Source organism: Sinohyriopsis cumingii, unplaced genomic scaffold (assembly GCF_028554795.1).
Source record: "Sinohyriopsis cumingii isolate HCF-2022 unplaced genomic scaffold, ASM2855479v2 utg000913l, whole genome shotgun sequence".
In the NCBI taxonomy this organism is placed as follows: Eukaryota; Metazoa; Mollusca; class Bivalvia; order Unionida; family Unionidae; genus Sinohyriopsis; species Sinohyriopsis cumingii.
Window position 1 is genome coordinate 3,838,964 of NW_028315943.1, and position 24,484 is coordinate 3,863,447.

General features: G+C 35.6%; 1 protein-coding gene across 1 annotated transcript in view; it reads right to left on the bottom strand.

Moving 5' to 3' along the window:
- Window positions 1-24,484, bottom strand: part of LOC149773064 (nucleolar pre-ribosomal-associated protein 1-like) — a 103,496-nt gene that overhangs the window by 46,660 nt on the left and 32,352 nt on the right. The window contains exons 11-17 of the mRNA XM_089946857.1: window positions 22,550-22,646; window positions 21,944-22,194; window positions 21,086-21,190; window positions 16,412-16,673; window positions 14,683-14,773; window positions 9,974-10,041; window positions 2,262-2,410 (exon numbers count right to left, since the gene is read on the bottom strand). Of these exons, the coding sequence (XP_089802983.1) occupies window positions 2,262-2,410; window positions 9,974-10,041; window positions 14,683-14,773; window positions 16,412-16,673; window positions 21,086-21,190; window positions 21,944-22,194; window positions 22,550-22,646 (1,023 nt within the window). The remainder of the gene's footprint in view (window positions 1-2,261; window positions 2,411-9,973; window positions 10,042-14,682; window positions 14,774-16,411; window positions 16,674-21,085; window positions 21,191-21,943; window positions 22,195-22,549; window positions 22,647-24,484) is intronic.

A 24,484-nucleotide genomic window follows, 5' to 3' on the forward strand; every position in this document is an offset into this window, starting at 1 on the left:
GGGGTTTGTAAAATCTGGTATAAGCCGCGGGATATATGCAGGAAAATACGGTACCCCAGTATAAGGAAACCTTTTCAGTAGCACTGTACATTAATATACCTCAGTACAAGGTGACCATTCTGATAAAACTGCACATTAATATACCTCTCTGTACAAGGTGACCATTCTGGTAATACTGTATATTAATATACCCCAGTATAAGGCAACCTTTCCAAAGCACTCTATGAATATATACTTCAGTACAAGGTGACCTTTCTAGTAACACTGTAGATTAATATACCTCAGTACAAAGTGACATTTCTTGTAACACTGTACATGAATTTACTTTCGTTCAAAGTGACCATTCTGGTAACACTGTACATTAATATACCTCAGTACAAGGTGACCATTCTGGCAACACTACATTAATATACCTCTCTGTACAAGGTGACCATTCTGGTAACACTGTACATTATTACACCTCAGTTTAAAGTGGCCTTTCTGGTAACACTGTACATTATTATACCTCAGTACAAAGTGACCTTTCTGGTAACACTACATCAATATACCTCAATACAAGGTGACCATTCTGGTAATACTGTACATCAGTATACCTTAATGCAAGGTGACCATTCTGGTAACACTGTACATTAATATACCTCAGTACAAGGTGACCATTCTGGTAACACTGTACATTAATATACCTTAGTACAAGGTGACCGTTCCGGTAACACTGAACAATTAATATACCTCAGTTCAAGGTGACAATTCTGGTAACACTGTACATTAATATACCTCAGTACAAGGTGACCATTCTGGTAACATTACATTAATATACCTCAGTACAAGGTGACCATTCTGGTAACACTACATTAATATACCTCAGTACAAGGTGACCATTCTGGTAACACTACATTAATATACCTCAGTACAAGGTCACCATTCTTGTAACACTGTACATTAATATACCTCAGTATGAGGTGACCTTTCCTTAACATGGTACATTTATTGGGGACCCAAGTATAAGAATATCTTGTCAATAACACAGAACATTAATATAAACAGTGTCAAGTGACCTTTTATATAATACCGGACATATTTAGGATTTTGGTTTTGGCGCACTGCAACACAAGTTATCTACTGCCAAGGCAATTAAAGTAAGGTGCTTTGCCCAAGGACACACCACAGCAGCTGACCCAGGCTGGACCAACAGTAGGAAGGACAAATTTGCAACCTTTTGTAATTGAGTCCATTATGCTAGTAACCAAGTCAACACAGCTACCACATGTATAAGGCAATCTTTCCTATTATGGTGTACACAGATATACTTGGTGCATTAATATATTCCAGTATAAAGTGAACTTTCCTATATAATTCTGTATTATAATACCTTGGTATAATGTGACCTTTCCAATAACAAGGTACATTATTGTACTTAATTATAAGATGGCCATTCCTATAACATGGTACATTATTATACCCCAGTAAAAGACAATCTTTCCTATAATATGGTACATTATTATACCCCAGTATAAGACAATCTTTCCTATAATATGGTACATTATTATACCCCAGTATAAGACAATCTTTCCTATAACATGGTGCATTAATATTCCCAGTACAAGACAATCTGTCCTATAACATACTAAATTTTTGCTTCCTCCCCTGATCAGTGTTATACTGAGGGATCATAATATGCCGAGGGGACAACTATTGATATTTCATTCTGGGAAGAAAGCAAAGTTTCAAGTAAATTATGTTTCTCACAGAACACTTACCCAATCACATTATGTTTCTCACAGAACACTTACCCAATCACATTATGTTTCTCACAGAACACTTACCCAATCACATTATGTTTCTCACAGAACACTTACCCAATCACATTATGTTTCTCACAGAACACTTACCCAATCACATTATGTCAGGGAATATTAGTCAAAGTTAGCCCAACATAATGTGATTAGGGAACTTATTCAAAGGAGAAAAAAAGTGATAAGATTTAGTACAATGACACAATTACAGCAAAATCTGTTTCTTTAAAAAGCTTTCAACTGAAGACAACAACATTCAACAGCAATATAACACATGTGGATGATTCTAATAGGAACATGTGAATTAATAAATGCAGCCTACTTTCACTGGCTTTAACTAAAGACTTGAGACAAAATTTATTTCATCTGCTACAACAAAATGAGAATTAAACTTAAAGCATAAGCAATGCTTGAATAATATTTTTAACTTATGTTTGTTAATAAAACACTGATTTTAGGAATACTTACTTTATCTTCTGAAATGAAGGATGAAATATATGAGCAGACATGTTGAGGAAGTTCACTCTGACAGCTTTTGACAAGATGACACAGTGGTAGTGGGTTCGTCTGCTGATGAAACAAGGCCAAGGTCACTTCTGACATGTAATTCAGGATATCTTAAATGGAAAAATATCAATGTTTAAAAAAACTCTCCAGCATTGAAAACATCTTGAAATATGAACTAAAAACAGTTCCTAGTCATACAAAATGGTGAGCTATTTCATTTACCTGTTTCTAAATCACCATGAATAATCAGTCATATAAATAAAGACTTTACAAAATGTGCTAAACAGTAACAAAGAAAAAGTAAACTATGGTTATTTAGTAGTTTATATCTCAAGCTTGCTCAATTAGTTTGCTTTAGATTAAAATTGCCTGAGCACTTGTTTTTTAAATTTGATATGAAATGAATCCTATCTGATGAGCTTTTATTTATATTTGCACCAAACCAATGAAATACATACAATCTATACTAAAATTACATGTAAGCAGTCTGTATTAATGTGAAGTGGACATGCCTTTTGCTGTTAGGTATACATGTAAAACAAAAAAAGCCTTTATACTACTTTTAGATGACTAAAATGAAAATGATGGCAATAAATGAGAAGGTATTTGACTTTGAGTCAAGATGTTATTTGTAGGCAATATTAACAAACTGGAAAGTAGATCACAGTAACTTAATTTTTATGTGCAAAACCTGCCCTGGATTTTATGAAATAAAATATGGAATTTCTGTTCAGTTTTATTTAATATTTTTGGAGAAAAGGATACAACTTTTGAATTCATCAAAGGCCAAAATATAATGGAACGATTGAAATAAAAAGTGTAACAATCAAAGTCATCTTAACAAATCTGAATATTCCTCACAATTGTTTTTCCAAACACTCTTACCGTGAGAAGGGAAACCTAATAAGCTCAAGATTTTTATAAGTCCAACAATTATCATGAGATAATGTGGAGTCAAAGAAGGCAGTTCCAATGATTCTCATCAGATGATGAATAGTCAAATCAAAGGCAGTTCCAATGACTGACATGAGACAATGAACAGACAAATCAAAGGCAGTTCCAATGACTGACATGAGACAATGAACAGTCAAATCAAAGGCAGTTCCAATGACTGACATGAGACAATGAACAGTCAAATCAAAGGCAGTTCCAATGACTGACATGAGACAATGAACAGTCAAATCAAAGGCAGTTCCAATGACTGACATGAGACAATGAATAGTCAAATCAAAGGCAGTTCCAATGACTGACATGAGACAATAAATAGTCAAATCAAAGGCAGTTCCAATGACTGACATGAGACAATGAATAGTCAAATCAAAGGCAGTTCCAACCTTCACAAGGGACTAAGAAAAGACAGAGTCTATAAGTACGGTTAACATCAGACCTGCATTCACACCATGAAATATGATTTGACCTTTAATAAAGTGTTGAGGATGATCAAAAAATCTGAAATTATTGTCTGAATTGAAGAATGTGTGAAAAATGTGCATGTGTGTAAAATTATGAAACACTCATCACACTAGAGTCTGTTTTTTGGACAATGGATTTGATAAAATTTTAAAACTCAATATTCCATAAAAATTTAAATCCTAATATTGACTCACAAAAATGTAATTTCCTTCTAACTATAGTTTACAGAAAAAAAACTGCTGACTTGCTCTTTTCTCCATTCTTGCCAATGCAAATAAAGGCTGCATTACTATAATGATAAAAAGAAGTTCTGCGATTTACAATAACTTCAGGTCAGCGACCTTTTAAAAATGTATCTTGTACAAATATTGCTTCTAATTGAGTAATATGGCAAATTAATGCCTGTTTTAAAATGTAAATGAAATCTTTTTTATTTCTTTTGACATTTTTCTTACAAGGATTAACACAGCAAACATTTTTTGGGAAGGGGTACTATACAAATATCTCGGAACAGTCGCATCTGACATATTTCAGTGCATAACATCTTAAAACAAAAGATTTTAATGATCAAGAGTTTACCTGCACATATTTTGGTTCTTTATTTTGATTTTTTTGGCAGTCTAGCATGAATTTTTGGCCTTGGCAGCCTTGTTTGGCAACAGACACTAAATTGTCATTCAATTTTAACACTCATCAATACCCAATGTTTCCAACGTTATCAGACATGATTATAATTGTGTTGAGAGTTACAATTACCACTGAAATTTTTTATTACAAAGTTTTTAGAAGAGTTTTTCCTAAGCATGTGTCCATTTGTCATAGAGTATAAAAGACAAACTGTAAGGGTGACAGAATATCTGACAGCAAAAGTTCATGCAAGTTCAGTCATTAACAATCTGCAGTATTCAAGTAGAAAGCTATCTGAAAAAGATAATACTTGAAGCCTACTTTTTGTTCCTTGGAATTCATTTTTAGGCACACCTTGTATGATGCCTCTTTACTGATTCAATGTAAGCTAGCACATCTAGTCTTTTAAGATCTATTCATCCTAAAAGAGAGAAGAAGAAGAAGAAAAAGAAGTAGTAGAAGAAATGAAATTTGTCTAAAGGTGGGAATACTCATTTGAATAACAGACATAATGACATATATATTTCCAAAGTGGGAAAAGAAACTAGTTCCAAAAGTGATATCACGACTATGGTGATATAAATTTCCTCCCAATGACATATTTCAATATCTCATTATGAAATATAAATTAAAATCCAGTATATGATTTTTCTTATCTGACATGTCCCGAGGTCAGACAGTATCTATTATGAATGTGCATGTGTGCATGTAATATACCTTGACCGAGGTCAGACAGTATCTATTATGAATGTGCATGTAATATACCTTGACCGAGGTCAGACAGTATCTATTATGAATGTGCATGTAATATACCTTGACCGAGGTCAGACAGTATCTATTATGAATGTGCATGTAATATACCTTGACTGAGGTCAGATAGTATCTATCATGAATGTGCATGTAATATACCTTGACCGAGGTCAGACAGTATCTATCATGAATGTGCATGTAATATACCTTGACCGAGGTCAGACAGTATCTATCATGAATGTGCATGTAATATACCTTGACCGAGGTCAGACAGTATCTATCATGAATGTGCATGTAATATACCTTGACCGAGGTCAGACAGTATCTATCATGAATGTGCATGTAATATACCTTGACTGAGGTCAGACAGTATCTATTATGAATGTGCATGTAATATACCTTGACCGAGGTCAGATAGTATCTATCATGAATGTGCATGTAATATACCTTGACTGAGGTCAGACAGTGTCTATCATGAATGTGCATGTAATATACCTTGACCGAGGTCAGACAGTATCTATTATGAATGTGCATGTAATATACCTTGACCGAGGTCAGACAGTATCTATTATGAATGTGCATGTAATATACCTTGACCGAGGTCAGATAGTATCTATCATGAATGTGCATGTAATATACCTTGACTGAGCTCAGACAGTATCTATTATGAATGTGCATGTAATATTCCTTGACCGAGCTCAGATAGTATCTATCATGAATGTGCATGTAATATACCTTGACCGAGCTCAGATAATATCTATCATGAATGTGCATGTAATATACCTTGACCGAGGTCAGACAGTATCTATCATGAATGTGCATGTAATATACCTTGACCGAGGTCAGACAGTATCTATCATGAATGTGCATGTAATATACCTTGACTGAGGTCAGACAGTATCTATTATGAATGTGCATGTAATATACCTTGACCGAGGTCAGACAGTATCTATTACGAATGTGCATGTAATATACCTTGACCAAGGTCAGACAGTATCTATCATGAATGTGCATGTAATATACCTTGACTGAGGTCAGACAGTATCTATTATGAATGTGCATGTAATATACCTTGACCGAGGTCAGACAGTATCTATTATGAATGTGCATGTAATATACCTTGACCGAGGTCAGACAGTATCTATCATGAATGTGCATGTAATATACCTTGACCGAGGTCAGACAGTATCTATCATGAATGTGCATGTAATATACCTTGACCGAGGTCAGACAGCATCTATCATGAATGTGCATGTAATATACCTTGACCGAGGTCAGATAGTATCTATCATGAATGTGCATGTAATATACCTTGACCGAGGTCAGACAGTATCTATCTACCTTGACCGAGGTCAGATAGTATCTATTATGAATGTGCATGTAATATACCTTGACCGAGGTCAGACAGTATCTATCATGAATGTGCATGTAATATACCTTGACCGAGGTCAGACAGTATCTATCATGAATGTGCATGTAATATACCTTGACCAACGTCAGACAGTATCTATTATGAATGTGCATGTAATATACCTTGACCGAGGTCAGACAGTATCTATTATGAATGTGCATGTAATATACCTTGACCGAGATCAGACAGTATCTATTATGAATGTGCATGTAATATACCTTGACCGAGATCAGACAGTATCTATTATGAATGTGCATGTAATATACCTTGACCGAGGTCAGACAGTATCTATCATGAATGTGCATGTAATATACCTTGACCGAGGTCAGACAGTATCTATCATGAATGTGCATGTAATATACCTTGACCGAGGTCAGATAGTATCTATCATGAATGTGCATGTAATATACCTTGACCGAGGTCAGACAGTATCTATCATGAATGTGCATGTAATATACCTTGACCGAGGTCAGACAGTATCTATCATGAATGTGCATGTAATATACCTTGACTGAGGTCAGGCAGTATCTATTATGAATGTGCATGTAATATACCTTGACTGAGGTCAGACAGTATCTATTATGAATGTGCATGTAATATACCTTGACTGAGGTCAGACAGTATCTATTATGAATGTGCATGTAATATACCTTGACCGAGGTCAGACAGTATCTATTATGAATGTGCATGTAATATACCTTGACCGAGGTCAGACAGTATCTATCATGAATGTGCATGTAATATACCTTGACCGAGGTCAGATAGTATCTATCATGAATGTGCATGTAATATACCTTGACCGAGGTCAGACAGTATCTATCATGAATGTGCATGTAATATACCTTGACCGAGGTCAGACAGTATCTATCATGAATGTGCATGTAATATACCTTGACCGAGGTCAGATAGTATCTATCATGAATGTGCATGTAATATACCTTGACCGAGGTCAGACAGTATCTATCTACCTTGACCGAGGTCAGATAGTATCTATCATGAATGTGCATGTAATATACCTTGACCGAGGTCAGACAGTATCTATCATGAATGTGCATGTAATATACCTTGACCGAGGTCAGACAGTATCTATCATGAATGTGCATGTAATATACCTTGACCAACGTCAGACAGTATCTATTATGAATGTGCATGTAATATACCTTGACCGAGGTCAGACAGTATCTATTATGAATGTGCATGTAATATACCTTGACCGAGATCAGACAGTATCTATTATGAATGTGCATGTAATATACCTTGACCGAGGTCAGACAGTATCTATCATGAATGTGCATGTAATATACCTTGACCAATGTCAGACAGTATCTATTATGAATGTGCATGTAATATACCTTGACCGAGGTCAGACAGTATCTATTATGAATGTGCATGTAATATACCTTGACCGAGGTCAGACAGTATCATGAATGTGCATGTAATATACCTTGACCGAGGTCAGACAGTATCTATCATGAATGTGCATGTAATATACCTTGACCGAGGTCAGACAGTATCTATTATGAATGTGCATGTAATATACCTTGACCGAGGTCAGACAGTATCTATTATGAATGTGCATGTAATATACCTTGACCGAGGTCAGACAGTATCTATTATGAATGTGCATGTAATATACCTTGACTGAGGTCAGACAGTATCTATTATGAATGTGCATGTGTGCATGTAATATACCTTGACTGAGGTCAGACAGTATCTATTATGAATGTGCATGTAATATACCTTGACCGAGGTCAGACAGTATCTATTATGAATGTGCATGTAATATACCTTGACCAAGGTCAGACAGTATCTATTATGAATGTGCATGTAATATACCTTGACCGAGGTCAGACAGTATCTATTATGAATGTGCATGTAATATACCTTGACCGAGGTCAGACAGTATCTATTATGAATGTGCATGTAATATACCTTGACCAACGTCAGACAGTATCTATTATGAATGTGCATGTAATATACCTTGACCGAGGTCAGACAGTATCTATTATGAATGTGCATGTAATATACCTTGACCGAGGTCAGACAGTATCTATTATGAATGTGCATGTAATATACCTTGACCGAGGTCAGACAGTATCTATCATGAATGTGCATGTAATATACCTTGACCAACGTCAGACAGTATCTATTATGAATGTGCATGTAATATACCTTGACCGAGGTCAGACAGTATCTATTATGAATGTGCATGTAATATACCTTGACCGAGATCAGACAGTATCTATTATGAATGTGCATGTAATATACCTTGACCGAGGTCAGACAGTATCTATCATGAATGTGCATGTAATATACCTTGACCAATGTCAGACAGTATCTATTATGAATGTGCATGTAATATACCTTGACCGAGGTCAGACAGTATCTATTATGAATGTGCATGTAATATACCTTGACCGAGGTCAGACAGTATCATGAATGTGCATGTAATATACCTTGACCGAGGTCAGACAGTATCTATCATGAATGTGCATGTAATATACCTTGACCGAGGTCAGACAGTATCTATTATGAATGTGCATGTAATATACCTTGACCGAGGTCAGACAGTATCTATTATGAATGTGCATGTAATATACCTTGACCGAGGTCAGACAGTATCTATTATGAATGTGCATGTAATATACCTTGACTGAGGTCAGACAGTATCTATTATGAATGTGCATGTGTGCATGTAATATACCTTGACTGAGGTCAGACAGTATCTATTATGAATGTGCATGTAATATACCTTGACCGAGGTCAGACAGTATCTATTATGAATGTGCATGTAATATACCTTGACCAAGGTCAGACAGTATCTATTATGAATGTGCATGTAATATACCTTGACCGAGGTCAGACAGTATCTATTATGAATGTGCATGTAATATACCTTGACCGAGGTCAGACAGTATCTATTATGAATGTGCATGTAATATACCTTGACCAACGTCAGACAGTATCTATTATGAATGTGCATGTAATATACCTTGACCGAGGTCAGACAGTATCTATTATGAATGTGCATGTAATATACCTTGACCGAGGTCAGACAGTATCTATTATGAATGTGCATGTAATATACCTTGACCGAGGTCAGACAGTATCTATCATGAATGTGCATGTAATATACCTTAACCAAGGTCAGACAGTATCTATTATGAATGTGCATGTAATATACCTTGACCGAGGTCAGACAGTATCTATTATGAATGTGCATGTAATATACCTTGACCGAGGTCAGACAGTATCTATTATGAATGTGCATGTAATATAGCTTGACCGAGGTCAGACAGTATCTATCATGAATGTGCATGTAATATACCTTGACCAAGGTCAGACAGTATCTATCATGAATGTGCATGTAATATACCTTGACCAAGGTCAGACAGTATCTATCATGAATGTGCATGTAATATACCTTGACCGAGGTCAGACAGTATCTATCATGAATGTGCATGTAATATACCTTGACTCTTGGCATCATCTTTCTTAAGAGCATCCAGTGCAACAATAAATATGGGAGAAAAGGGCAATCTGTAATACAAAAATTAAGTTAAGATATACTTGCAAAAATCAATGTATACACATTAATACAAAGAAATCTTATTTTTGAAGCAACCATTCCAGTAAAACTGGTAATAACAGCCCCTTCCCCTCCTACAAACAACAGTTGGTCACTCAGGACAGGTGTTCCTTTATTTCAGGTGTGTGCAAGAGGGCCAGTTTTTCAAAGTAAAACTTCCACTGGGTTTAAGAAGACAAAATATATTCTTTATTCATTGTTCTTGTTAAAGAATTAACAGCAGTCATAAAAAATGATACAGTACTAGAAATACATCAATTATAAACTTTATGGTTGTTGTTGAAGTTCACACATAGTCTATTGGTATTATAGCATATGAAATACAAACTTAACAATAGCAAATTTAATAATGAGGTAACACTTATATATCCTGTCCGTAAAGTTAGCTTTGATAACATTTACTATATAAATATATTTACAGCCAGAAGTCCAAACCTAAGTCACCCATGATATATACATAAATTATGAATCATCTCTTTAAACCAAAGGATGTAATAAATGTGCCAATAAAAATAGGTGATGAAATCTTTGATTGTGGCATGTTCTGCACCATGTGTGTGGTTTAGCAACAATAATAACTAGAAATAACTCATCCAGAAAAGGCAAATAACTTATTTAGAGAAAAAACAAACACAAAATTCACCCCCATCATGTAATTGTAACTCAACATATGAATGATTTATGGTAATGAATGTCATGTTAGAGAAAATGTATGGCAAGATGATTTCTCATAATGACAAAAACAGCAATGCATATGTTTTCACAGCAGATAAACACAATTTTTTAAAGCTATTTATTTATCCATGATTGCCAATTCTTTTAATATGGCATGATTAACAGTAACAGTGATCATATAATGACACAATAATGGCAGTCTGTGACATGTCAGGTTTATGTACTTATCACACAACAATATCTCATAAATCTAATGAAACCAGGAACCAGGCTCAACCTTTCCCTGTTATTTTTGTGCATCTCAGTTCAGAATAATCTGCACTTTGCCTGTAGATTCTTCTAAGCAATCAGGTTTGCAATAAATTAAATAAAGCTCTGCAATGTAAAGATCCAATCTTATGATGCAGTCATTCATAGGAGTGATGAAACACATACTGTGCACACAAAAACTCATGGTTGCTGGCCAGGTTTAGCATGTGGATGCTAAATCCAATATATTTATATAGTAAAATCAATATATGGTCATTCAAATCAAGTTTTACTGCTGTACAAATGCTAAACAGTGTCTATAATTGGCATGAGCAGAAAAGTATTCTGCGGAATATAGTATTTTGCCTATAAATGGTGTTTTGATGATTCTGATGAGACACCTGGAACAACGGCACATTTGGTTGCAAAATTAAGGTACAGAGTAACATTATACCAATGAATACTGTAACTTGAGGAAGAAAATATGTCTTTCAAAAACTTATGCACAAGACCTTAAAATAGTTAATGATTATGACACCAACACTGTTGGAAATGTGAAACAAATCTTCCTTCCTCATTCCTGTCAGTTGAGCTTTTCAAATTAACGAAATAACTTTAAAAAAAGTAATCTCTCTGCCTGTCTTAGGAATACAATGTAGACCTCTCTGCCTGTCTTATGAATACAATACAGACCTCTGATTCTCAAGGAATACAATGTAGACCTCTTTGCCTGTCTTAGGAATGCAATATAGACCTCTCATTCTCAAGGAATACAATGTAGACCTCTCATTCTCAAGGGAATACAATGTAGACCTCTCATTCTCAAGGAATACAATATAGACCTCTCATTCTCAAGGAATACAATGTAGGTCTCTCATTCTCAAGGAATACAATATAGACCTCTCATTCTCCAGGAATACAATGTAGACCTCTCATTCTCAAGGGAATACAATGTAGACCTCTCATTCTCAAGGAATACAATATAGACCTCTCATTCTCAAGGAATACAATGTAGACCTATCATTCTCAAGGGAATACAATGTAGACCTCTCATTCTCAAGGAATACAATGTAGACCTCTCATTCTCAAGGGAATACAATGTAGACCTCTCATTCTCAAGGAATACAATATAGACCTCTCATTCTCAAGGAATACAATGTAGACCTATCATTCTCAAGGGAATACAATGTAGACCTCTCATTCTCAAGGAATACAATGTAGACCTCTCATTCTCAAGGGAATACAATGTAGACCTCTCATTCTCAAGGAATACAATGTAGGTCTCTCATTCTCAAGGAAAAAAAATACAATGTAGACCTATCATTCTCAAGGGAATACAATGTAGACCTATCATTCTCAAGGGAATACAATGTAGACCTCTCATTCTCAAGGAATGCAATGTAGGTCTCTCATTCTCAAGGAAAAAAAATACAATATAGACCTATCATTCTCAAGGGAATACAATGTAGACCTATCATTCTCAAGGGAATACAATGTAGACCTCTCATTCTCAAGGGAATACAATGTAGACCTCTCATTCTCAAGGGAATACAATGTAGACCTATCATTCTCAAGGGAATACAATGTAGACCTCTCACTCTCAAGGGAATACAATGTAGACCTCTCATTCTCATGGAATACAATGTAGGTCTCTCATTCTCAAGGAAAAAAAATACAATGTAGACCTATCATTCTCAAGGGAATACAATGTAGACCTATCATTCTCAAGGGAATACAATGTAGACCTCTCATTCTCAAGGGAATACAATGTAGACCTATCATTCTCAAGGGAATACAATGTAGACCTCTCATTCTCAAGGGAATACAATGTAGACCTATCATTCTCAAGGGAATACAATGTAGACCTCTCATTCTCAAGGGAATACAATATAGACCTCTCATTCTCAAGGGAATACAATACAGACCTCTCATTCTCAAGGGAATACAATGTAGACCTCTCATTCTCAAGGGAATACAATACAGACCTCTCATTCTCAAGGGAATACAATGTAGACCTCTCATTCTCAAGGGAATACAATATAGACCTCTCATTCTCAAAGGAATACAATATAGACCTCTCATTCTCAAGGGAATACAATGTAGACCTCTCATTCTCAAGGAATACAATATAGACCTCTCATTCTCAAGGAATACAATGTAGACCTATCATTCTCAAGGGAATACAATGTAGACCTATCATTCTCAAGGGAATACAATGTAGACCTCTCATTCTCAAGGGAATACAATGTAGACCTATCATTCTCAAGGGAATACAATGTAGACCTCTCATTCTCAAGGGAATACAATATAGACCTCTCATTCTCAAGGGAATACAATACAGACCTCTCATTCTCAAGGGAATACAATGTAGACCTCTCATTCTCAAGGGAATACAATACAGACCTCTCATTCTCAAGGGAATACAATGTAGACCTCTCATTCTCAAGGGAATACAATATAGACCTCTCATTCTCAAAGGAATACAATATAGACCTCTCATTCTCAAGGGAATACAATGTAGACCTCTCATTCTCAAGGAATACAATATAGACCTCTCATTCTCAAGGAATACAATGTAGACCTATCATTCTCAAGGGAATACAATGTAGACCTCTCATTCACAAGGAATACAATGTAGACCTCTCATTCTCAAGGGAATACAATGTAGACCTCTCATTCTCAAGGAATACAATATAGACCTCTCATTCTCAAGGAATACAATGTAGACCTATCATTCTCAAGGGAATACAATGTAGACCTCTCATTCTCAAGGACTACAATGTAGACCTCTCATTCTCAAGGGAATACAATGTAGACCTCTCATTCTCAAGGAATACAATGTAGGTCTCTCATTCTCAAGGAAAAAAAATACAATGTAGACCTATCATTCTCAAGGGAATACAATGTAGACCTATCATTCTCAAGGGAATACAATGTAGACCTATCATTCTCAAGGGAATACAATGTAGACCTCTCATTCTCAAGGGAATACAATGTAGACCTCTCATTCTCAAGGAATACAATGTAGACCTATCATTCTCAAGGGAATACAATGTAGACCTCTCATTCTCAAGGGAATACAATGTAGACCTCTCATTCTCATGGAATACAATGTAGGTCTCTCATTCTCAAGGAAAAAAAATACAATGTAGACCTATCATTCTCAAGGGAATACAATGTAGACCTATCATTCTCAAGGGAATACAATGTAGACCTATCATTCTCAAGGGAATACAATGTAGACCTCTCATTCTCAAGGGAATACAATGTAGACCTCTCATTCTCAAGGGAATACAATGTAGACCTCTCATTCTCAAGGGAATACAATGTAGACCTCTCATTCTCAAGGGAATACAATATAGACCTCTCATTCTCAAGGGAATACAATGTAGACCTCTCATTCTCAAGGGAATACAATACAGACCTCTCATTCTCAAGGGAATACAATGTAGACCTCTCATTCTCAAGGGAATACAATATAGACCTCTCATTCTCAAAGGAATACAATATAGACCTCTCATTCTCAAGGGAATACAATGTAGACCTCTCATTCTCAAGGGAATACAATATAGACCTCTCATTCTCAAGGGAATACAATGTAGACCTCTCATTCTCAAGGGAAAAATGAATAATTTTATTTACCAAACATGTCCAAATCGATTTCCTACCTGTTAACAATGTTTGATTCTGTCACCTCTGAATGTACATTTTTGCTGAAGTTCTCATCTTCCAATTCCTCCATGTCCATTTCTAAAATTGCTGAGGATGAAAAAGAAATCCTTCATGACTGTTGTACCACGGGGTAAAGAGGGGCTGAATGGGTGGGAGGGGCTGAATTGGTGGGAAATAAACTGTATAGTTAAACCTGTCTTAAGAGCCAACCTATGGAAGCCCCAAAAATTGGTCCTGGAAAATAGCTAGTCTGGTAATAATTTCTTTTCTAAAACATAAAAAAGATAAAACAAAATTTGCATTTCTTGAGAGCAATGGTTTCATAGACCAGGTTTAACTGTATCTCAACCTAAGCCTATTTTAAGTTTAGAGCATTCTCTTTAAAAAATTCCCCAAAAAGAAAAATTAAGATTAGTTGCATGATCCAACTGGTAACTAAGTATGATGACAATAGTATATATGGTATGGGAGCTAAGACTGAAGAATATAATAGAAACACCATTAATGGTACATTATGTGCCTGTGCATATGCTCTATGAGGGCACATGTAGGGCATGGTTGACTGGAGATTAATGGCCAATGTGATCATAATCTAAACCTACTGTGCAGAAAAGTATAATTTACTTATTACGCTTGCCATGTCTATGACCTCTGACCTTTCAACCCCAGAATCTAGAGGCTTCTTTATTACATTAAATGCAAGCCAGCCAATAGGTTTAGTCAAGGAACTTACTTTAGAACAAAAGTTATCCTATGAAACCCATTTTTATTTTTTGAGCCACAATGACCTCAGCTTCTGACCTTTTTACCCTAAAATCAATATGCCTTTTCCATACCATTAGTATAAGCCCTCCAAAAACTTTGGTCCAAATACAAAGTCCACAACTACAGTAATAATGCAAAAAGTAATTTTCTTCTTCTGGCCAGTGACCTTGACCTCTGAATCAGTAGGCTTCTTTCTTACTCAACATTTAAGTCATCCATAAACTTTGGTGACAATGCATGCTTTAGAACTGAAATTGCTTTTTCCATACCCTAAGTGCAAGCCATCCACAATGTTTGGTCCAGGTGTGTGATGGAGAACTAATATTACTATCAGGAAACCGTTTGTTTTCTTTCGGTCATGGAGACTTTGACCTCTGACCATATGACCACTTTTGAACACAAAATCAATGGCTTTTTCCTTATCTCAATTGCAAGTCACCATCAAAGTGTGGTCCAAGTCTGTGATGGAGAACTAATATGTATTGTGAGGAAATCATTCTTCTTTCCATCACAGTGACTTTGACCTCAAATGTATAGGCTTCTTTCTTTCATTAGGAACTTATATGTAAAGTATGGTGAATATAGATACTGTAGAACAAAAAAGTTGTTGTGTGGAAAAAGAACAAATAATGGACATACAGGGTCATAGCATAACATGTTTAGATAAAAGGTGGGTGCATTATATGTTTATACTGAAAAAAAAGATGAACTAACCGACTTATTGCAAAGTGACCAATATTAGCACAATGTGTGCATTGCCCTATGTCTATGTGAACCAAGATAAATCAAGTTTTATTTCATGTTTAATTCAATATTTCAATTTTCTTGAATAAATGTGCTGACATTAATGTGCACTATATACATTGTAGGTGTGAGATTGTTAAAGTTTCCACATGCTACATTTAATCCCTTCTTGTAAGGCAAAGCGTTCTGCAATTTTTAATTACTTCATTCCTTTACCATTAATAGCATCCTCTGATGTTCCCACACTGGTTGTCTCCATATCATCTTCATTTGTTTCCATGGCAACTGCCTCTGAAGCGAGCTCACTGACCTTATCAAAGTAGGGGAGTGGATTGGACAGAAAGGTCATAAAGACCTTAGATACAAAGGTCACTAGCAGTGTCCTTGACTCTGAACAGTCAGCATGCTTGTGTAGAAGGTTGAGCCAGATCTTAAGTTCATCTGTAGCTGACTCAAAAAAACCCGTTGTCTTCAGCATCTGCCATGAAATTAAAGGCAATATTAACAGATTAAATTTGACTATCCAAAAACATCTTGGATCATTACAATTGTTTAGACAATCACAGATACTTGGCAGTTAGTTGAATACTACTTTAGTTCCCTTTAGCTAAAAGTAGTATCTGGAAGGGTTGTATTTGCAAGGTAGTAGTAGTAGTAGTCCTAAGGTATTATGATTGGGTAACGTATTTGAAGAAGAGATACAAATCACAGATTGTATTACTGACCTAGGAACTGTACACCCCTTCCCCTACACCTTTCCCACTGGTTTGGTTTTGTGTGGATTTATGCCATTTTTAGCATATGATAGGCTATACATGGCATGTAGTATAATAACTGGTGGAGGAAGAACCTGGGGAGAACCATCAGCCCACAGGAAGCTATTTGTAAGCCTTGGCATTGTTGGCTGAACCAAGACTTGAACGCACTCAAAGGTAGAATGTGTAAATCATTTGTATAGGCCTTAAACCACCCAGAGCCCCATATGTTATGGAACCAGACTTCTCAATTAAACATATGATTACATGAGATTAAATAAATCTATATGGAGGAGAAACCATATGAAGATCATTGTTGTCTCATTTGATTTATAACATAAAACTTATCAATTACAGTACAAACCTAATAAAAGGAAATTGTAATTCAGGAAAGAAATGTAAACTTTATCAGAGTATTTAGCAGAGCTTGTATTAACCCCCCACCCCAGATGGAATCAGGCCACGATTAGTACTTCCACTTCAGTACCCACGAATGTAGTTCTAGTCTATTTTTAGAACATTTTTTCCTCTCTCATTGTGGTGGTGACAGAAGATATTTACTTATGCATTTTTGGTAGGGATTTACAGGTAATTGTTTATTCTTGAGAATATGAGTTAAGGGTGTGGCTGTCCATGTGTATTTTGGCGACAGTGCACAGCAAGTAATAAGGCCTTGGTGATGATCTGGAAGTGAAATCTGTGTTCTGTTTTCATTCTGCTCTGTTGACAGTCCAGCATCTCAAAAAAGATCAGGTCAACCTTTGACAAGAACTTCACCGTGAAGTCATCTTTGAAGGTATTTTAGATTAACATAAGATTTGTATTGATTGTCACACAGTGGAAAGGTCAGTACTGAGAAACAAATGTAGAGAACATATAGTAAAATTAATTGCGTTCTATGGTCAGATGGACAAGAGATGGATCAGTAGTGTTCTTATGGTTTCTGTAGAATTTGTACCCTCAAGGGAGATAACTCAAATACAAATTAATGACATCACAACATCTTTTCCTAAGAAGGCTATTCCATTTAGAATATCTGTAGCACTAGTATTTTTGTCCAGATATTATCCTCATTAGGATCAACAGCTTTAGATCTCTTCTAGCAAAAGGAGGCAAGAGCTGACACTCTGTGAAAAAAGACCTGAGTTATGTATGTTTTCATGAATGAACTACAATGAGGTATTATAATCTAGATATCCCGTTGATCAAATTGCATTTTGCATGCATAAAATTACATTTGACATGGGAACTGAAATCTGACAAAAGTGACTGTAATAGTGTAAGCTGAGGTGAAAATTAGAATGATTCTGCCAAAATATGAAACAGTTGCCACTTTTTAATAATGTGTTCATTGGACCACAGACTATCAAATGCAGCTGAAAATATGAAGGTCTGTTCAAGCCATGTTCCTCAAATGGCAATGGTAAATACGAATCAGCCAATCAAACTCACAAAAGAGAGAGTAGGGAGCATTCTTGTTTCTAATTCCAGACCAAAACTCTGATTAACTGTACATATCTGTACTATTATTTATTTTTTAACTAAATAGGTTGACATGTCAATTAAATGTCAAGAGTAGTTCAGCATGTGATAACAAGAATACCATGAAAGGCACCTTATATACCCCGTGTAATAGCCTGTTTAGATTATCTTTGTGCAGAAACCATCTTCTTTCAGCCAGTCACCTTGACCTTTGCCCTTTTGATCCCTAAATTAATAGGCCCCATCCTTACCATAAGTGAAAGCCATTCACAAACTGTTTACCTAGTCTATGATGTAGAACTAATGTTATTGTGAGGACACAATTTTTCTTTTTTCAGTCAGTTATTTAGTTATTGTGTAGATAGCCACATCTTTCTTTCAGTGATAGTTATCTTGACATTTGATCTTTAGATCTTAAGACTGAGAGGGTCTTCCTTATCCAAACTGTAAATTATCCACAAAGTTTTGTAACTGAGGATGGTAGAAAACTGGAGTTATTATGCAGGAAATGTTTTCCTTGTTTTGGATCTTTTGAGCCTGAGACTGAGAGAGTTCTTCTTTACCTCAGGCACAAGCCATTTGCAAAGTTTTGTTAACTGTAGATATTGGACAACTGAAGTTATTGTTTGAAAACCAAATTATTAACATACATAGGGATAGGTGGACATCACAACATAATATGCTTTGCATTATGGTGGGTATAAACAATGTCAAATTTTGTTAAGACCAGAAAAGTATTTCTTGGTGTCATTACTAAAAATACCTCACTCTATCTGCAATCACTAAAATGTAAACCAAAAAAAATGTTAAACCCCTCTCCTTGGACCAAAAATGTGGTCTGGGCTAAGACAATGTCAGAACACTACATGAAAAGTTTTCAAATGCACATCAGATGGATAAAATGTAACTGAATAACACTTTAGTCATGCTAATGAATTATAAATTATTTGGTTCTGAATATGACATTTGTAACCTTAGATTAATGTTCTACTGCCAGAAAAGAATTTCTAGGAATTAAAGATAAGACCATTTTTTCTTTTTAACTGCCAAGTGATAAAACAATCGCTAACATGCTTGTTTAATAATATTTTCAAATTAACCTATGTGGTAGCCATATTGAATGCAAGATTGGCACCATCTTCATTTATGACAAACAAGACTTGAAGATTTTTAATGAAAACCCAGTATCAGTATGACTATTCATTTTGATGGAGTAGTAAAAACAAACTTTTCAAGATGGGCATCATGGCTGCCATATTTGATATAAAATTAGCATCATTTGTATTTAGATACCATGATATGTCTTTGATGACTTTCTACCTAGAAAGAGCAGTGATAAGAATTTCAATACGGCAACCATGGCAGTCATACTGGCTGATATATCTGACAGTTTTCATTCAAGACCAACAAAACATCATAAAGTCTTTCAGTAAAAGGTCCATGTTGATACTTTCCATTCAGGAGGAGCAGTGATGAGTTCAAAGATGGCTACTGTGGTGGCCTTAATGGATGTCAGATCAGCAATATTTTTCATTTAGTATCATCCAGATGACATAATTAGACTTTTATAGAAAACCCAATGCTGATATGATGCTCTATTCAAGAGGCTTTTCAGTAAGATTTTCAAGATGGCCACTATTGTGGCCATGCTGGATGTACAAGCAGCACAAATTTCATTTAGGACCATACAAACATCAAAACAATTCTACTGAAAACCCATGTTAATGTCTTTCCATCATGGCCATAATGACCGTCAGATCTGCTACACAGTGTCCACTGAGGATGTAGCAGACATCAAAAAAGGTTTTGTGAAAACCCCATGCTGATGTGACCATCCACTCTGAAAGCAAGAATTTCAAGATGGCCACTGGCAGCCATAACATACATCCATGCAGTACCACTTTCATTTAGGAGCAACTAGACAATAGAATGATTGTGTGTGTACAGTTTCATGGCAATTCTCCAAGTTGTTTCGGAGTATTGATAATTTGTTCAAACAGATGGATGGATGGTAAAGATAATGAATGACAGACAGGCTTGCACACAAGCTCTTCTGGTATGTTTCTAGTAGAAATAATGAAATCTGCTAACCTGATTTACTCAATTACTGACCTAATATTTGAGGGGCCCAGAGTGGTCGAGTGGTCTAAAGTGCTCTCCATTACGGATCACTGCCATCTCACCTGTCTGCGCGGGTTTGAGTCTAGGATTTGGCCAATGTGGGTATGTGAGAAAGCTTGCAAGTAGCTTCTCGTGGGTCGGTGGTTCTTCCCGGGTTCTTCCTCCACCATTAATACTGGCCGCCATGCATAGCCTATTGTGTGCTGAAAAATGGTGTTAAACCCTAAAACAACAGCAACCTAATATTTGAACTGGATAAGTATACAGATAATGCTTTACCTCTCTAACAGATTAATATCGTCAGGATACCTAATTAATAACTACTTTAATCTTCACACGATTTTTGTTGGGACATTGTCAGACATGTAATCCATTGTTTGTGGGCATGATACCAGCCTATGCCAGCAACCTCACTGTGTCTTGGGAAAGACAAAACTATAGCCAAAAGCCCAACAAACCAACTGACCCTTTTGAAATGGCAAGCAATTTTATCACCATATCCTACCTCTATGTCAAAAGAAAAGGAACAAACCTTGCATGTTAGATGAGTTGTAATTTGCTTCACTCTCTCATTCTTCCTCAACTTAACTCCCATATCCAGCAACAGGAACATCAATGAATTGCCCCCCTTGTGTCCCTGAAAATGAAGGAAGACATGTTTCAAACTGGTAAAAAAAGGAACAATTATAAAATTCACTTTAAGCAAACTGTACATGGGAAAAGTTGAAATAAAAAGACAATGGTATTTTACAACACAAGAAAGCTAATATATCATGTCTTTCTGAAACTTTTAAAGAATTGCACATACTTACAAATATAAAGAAATACACATACTTACAAATATAAAGAATTACACATACTTACAAATATAAAGAATTACACATACTTACAAATATAAAGAATTACACATACTTACAAATATAAAGAATTACACATACTTACAAATATAAAGAATTGCACATACTTACAAATATAAAGAATTACACATACTTACAAATATAAAGAATTGCACATACTTACAAATACAAAGAATTACACATACTTACAAATATAAAGAATTACACATACTTACAAATATAAAGAATTACACATACTTACAAATATAAAGAATTACACATACTTACAAATATAAAGAATTACACATACTTACAAATATAAAGAATTACACATACTTACAAATATAAAGAATTGCACATACTTACAAATATAAAGAATTACACATACTTACAAATATAAAGAATTGCACATACTTACAAATACAAAGAATTACACATACTTACAAATATAAAGAATTACACATACTTACAAATATAAAGAATTGCACATACTTACAAATACAAAGAATTACACATACTTACAAATATAAAGAGTGTCACAAATAACAACTTACCTCTTTCCCCCATGGAAGCCTTCTAGCATCTGTGCCTGCCAGGAGCTTCAAGAGGTACAACTGGGGGAGCATATAATCATCACTGGAATTCTCATTTGGTATGTTCTCATCAGATACAGTTCCTATCCCTTCAAGAAGCCTTCCCACCCAATCAGGGTTGTTGACCATAAGGAAGGGGACAATCTCCTGGTATAAACACAGGACCTGCTCAATCAGAACCATGTGCTGCCTTGGATCAACTGGTTCTAATTCTAAAACAAGAATTCATATATATTTGTAAACTGTTATTACTACTGAGAAAATGAGCACACTTTCCAAAATGTTTTCCAAATATAACATGATGGCTAATATTGCAAATCAATGTTTTCAGGAGAAAGAAGAAATGATGCACTAATGATGCAATTGTTGAATAGAAAAATTAAGATCTGAACAGCCTACATCATTAAAAATGTATGCAAGCCACTTGATCATTATTACCTCATGAATAATAAAAAGGATAACTGAAAGTCATTCAAACTTTCATCAGAGCTAACCTCTGTTCATTATTGAAGTCATATATGATGCTTACATTTTATAACTACAAAAGAATTTTAATTTATGCACAACCTTGTTGTCCATCTGCCTTTGAAGGGGTAGGAATATTTTGTGAAGCTGCAAGTCTCTTGTCCCAGCACTGCATGATCTCTTGCCCATCTGGTAGAAGCTATCAATATAACAAAAACTGACTTACAGTTACAAACCATTAAAAAAACAAAAACAGGCAATAATGTGACACATACACACACACAAAATTAAAGACCACAGAACCCTTTAAATTTTAGATACAAAACTTACAGTTTTCTAACATGAAATAATTGGAATAGATTCTATTTGGCATTTACTGAATATACATTATGTAAAAAAATTATATAAACTATTTTTATGCTTTCTGGCAGCCTTTAATTTTGTAGTTACTGTAACTGATGTGTCTGCCATTACAGCTATAATTAAACCATCATCAAACACATAGGCTACAAAGTCCGTATGAAACCAATTTTTTAAAGTAAAATGTTTCTTTAATCATGCTTACCTAATCATATTGTTATAAGAACATTTCAATTTCAAAATCCAACCCTTCAAAGCTAAAAGAGACATCTACTATTTCTTTGGGTTTGAGTAATAAAAATCCTAAAAAGTCATCTGGAAGCTGAGATTCAAGTCAGATGGAGAGAGGGATTAGTACCAAATCCCATAAATCATCAGCTACCATTGGAATAGAAGTGCCTGCTCTTACAGGAGGTCTGGTGAGGGTGTGCCGAAATTATGATTGGGTAGGCACGACATAAAGAAACACACTTTACTCCACACATTTTTTTCAAAATACATCACCTAATGAAAACACATTGGGAGAATAGATATGAGGTTGGGAAGTTATAAACCATTATCCTGGATCCAGTCTGCTAATGTATGCGAAGAAGTTTTTAGTCTTGTATGGGACTGGTTTAGTAGGGTCCATAAATGGACATGGTCTTGAGAGAAAGCTAATTTTGTTGTTGTTGCAAATTCTGTCTCTCCTACACACTTAATCCCAGAATGGTGGGTGTCTAAATGGAGGGGTACATGCTATGCTGAGCATGCTCAAGTATAGTCATCAAGACCAGACTGAGCTTGGAGCTATAATATTATGAACCAGTTATTGCATTCCAGAAAGGTCTTCCAGTCCATGTGTATAATGGAAGGTTTTGATATCTGCAGGCATGCATTATGTCAATGGTTTAGACTTCACTGTAGAAAGCTGGTATATGTATTTTGCATTGGCCAGGCTAATGTTAAACTGAAGTTGTCATTGAAAAGAAAGGGCCTGTTGATGCTTGGGTCTTGATGTTGCCTTTCAAAGCAGAGTAAAATATAAATAACTCAACCAGTGTACAGTAATTATTTCAAAGAAGACTGGTCTTTCTTGGCTCAAAGGTATCCAGATGTGAGAATTCTATAAGACAATAGTGGTGGAAGAGTAGGTAAACAGAACTATGTAGGCATTAGTTGGAAAACTTCTTCAATGGATGCGTGGAAGGTAGCATCTTCCCTGGACATCATCAGATCAACTAGGGAAGATGGAGCCTGCATGCAAATACCTTTTGAATATGAGTTGTTGGGTAATGAACAAGCATTCTGTGATGGAAGAAATGAAGAGGCTAGGAAAGTAGGTATATGGGGATGATGAACAAAGCTGGAAGTCCATAAATGTTGGAACATGGTGATCTGAAGGCATTCACTTTAACATAGTGATCTGAAGGCATTCATTTCGAATGTCATCAAATCTTGAGACAGGTATCATGTGTCAGGAGTGGAAAATCACTATAGCCAGTACTGGGTTATGAGGGAGCCCAGATCAGTGATGAATTTGTCCAATGCAAGTCTGCCATACCTTTATAGATGTACTAATAAATATTGTGGGAAACTTGTTCATCTAATCCAGGGGTGCACAACCCCAGGCCCATGGGACTGATCCAGTCCGCAAATGTGTTTTGTCTGGACCTCAGGGCAAATTAAAACAGCACA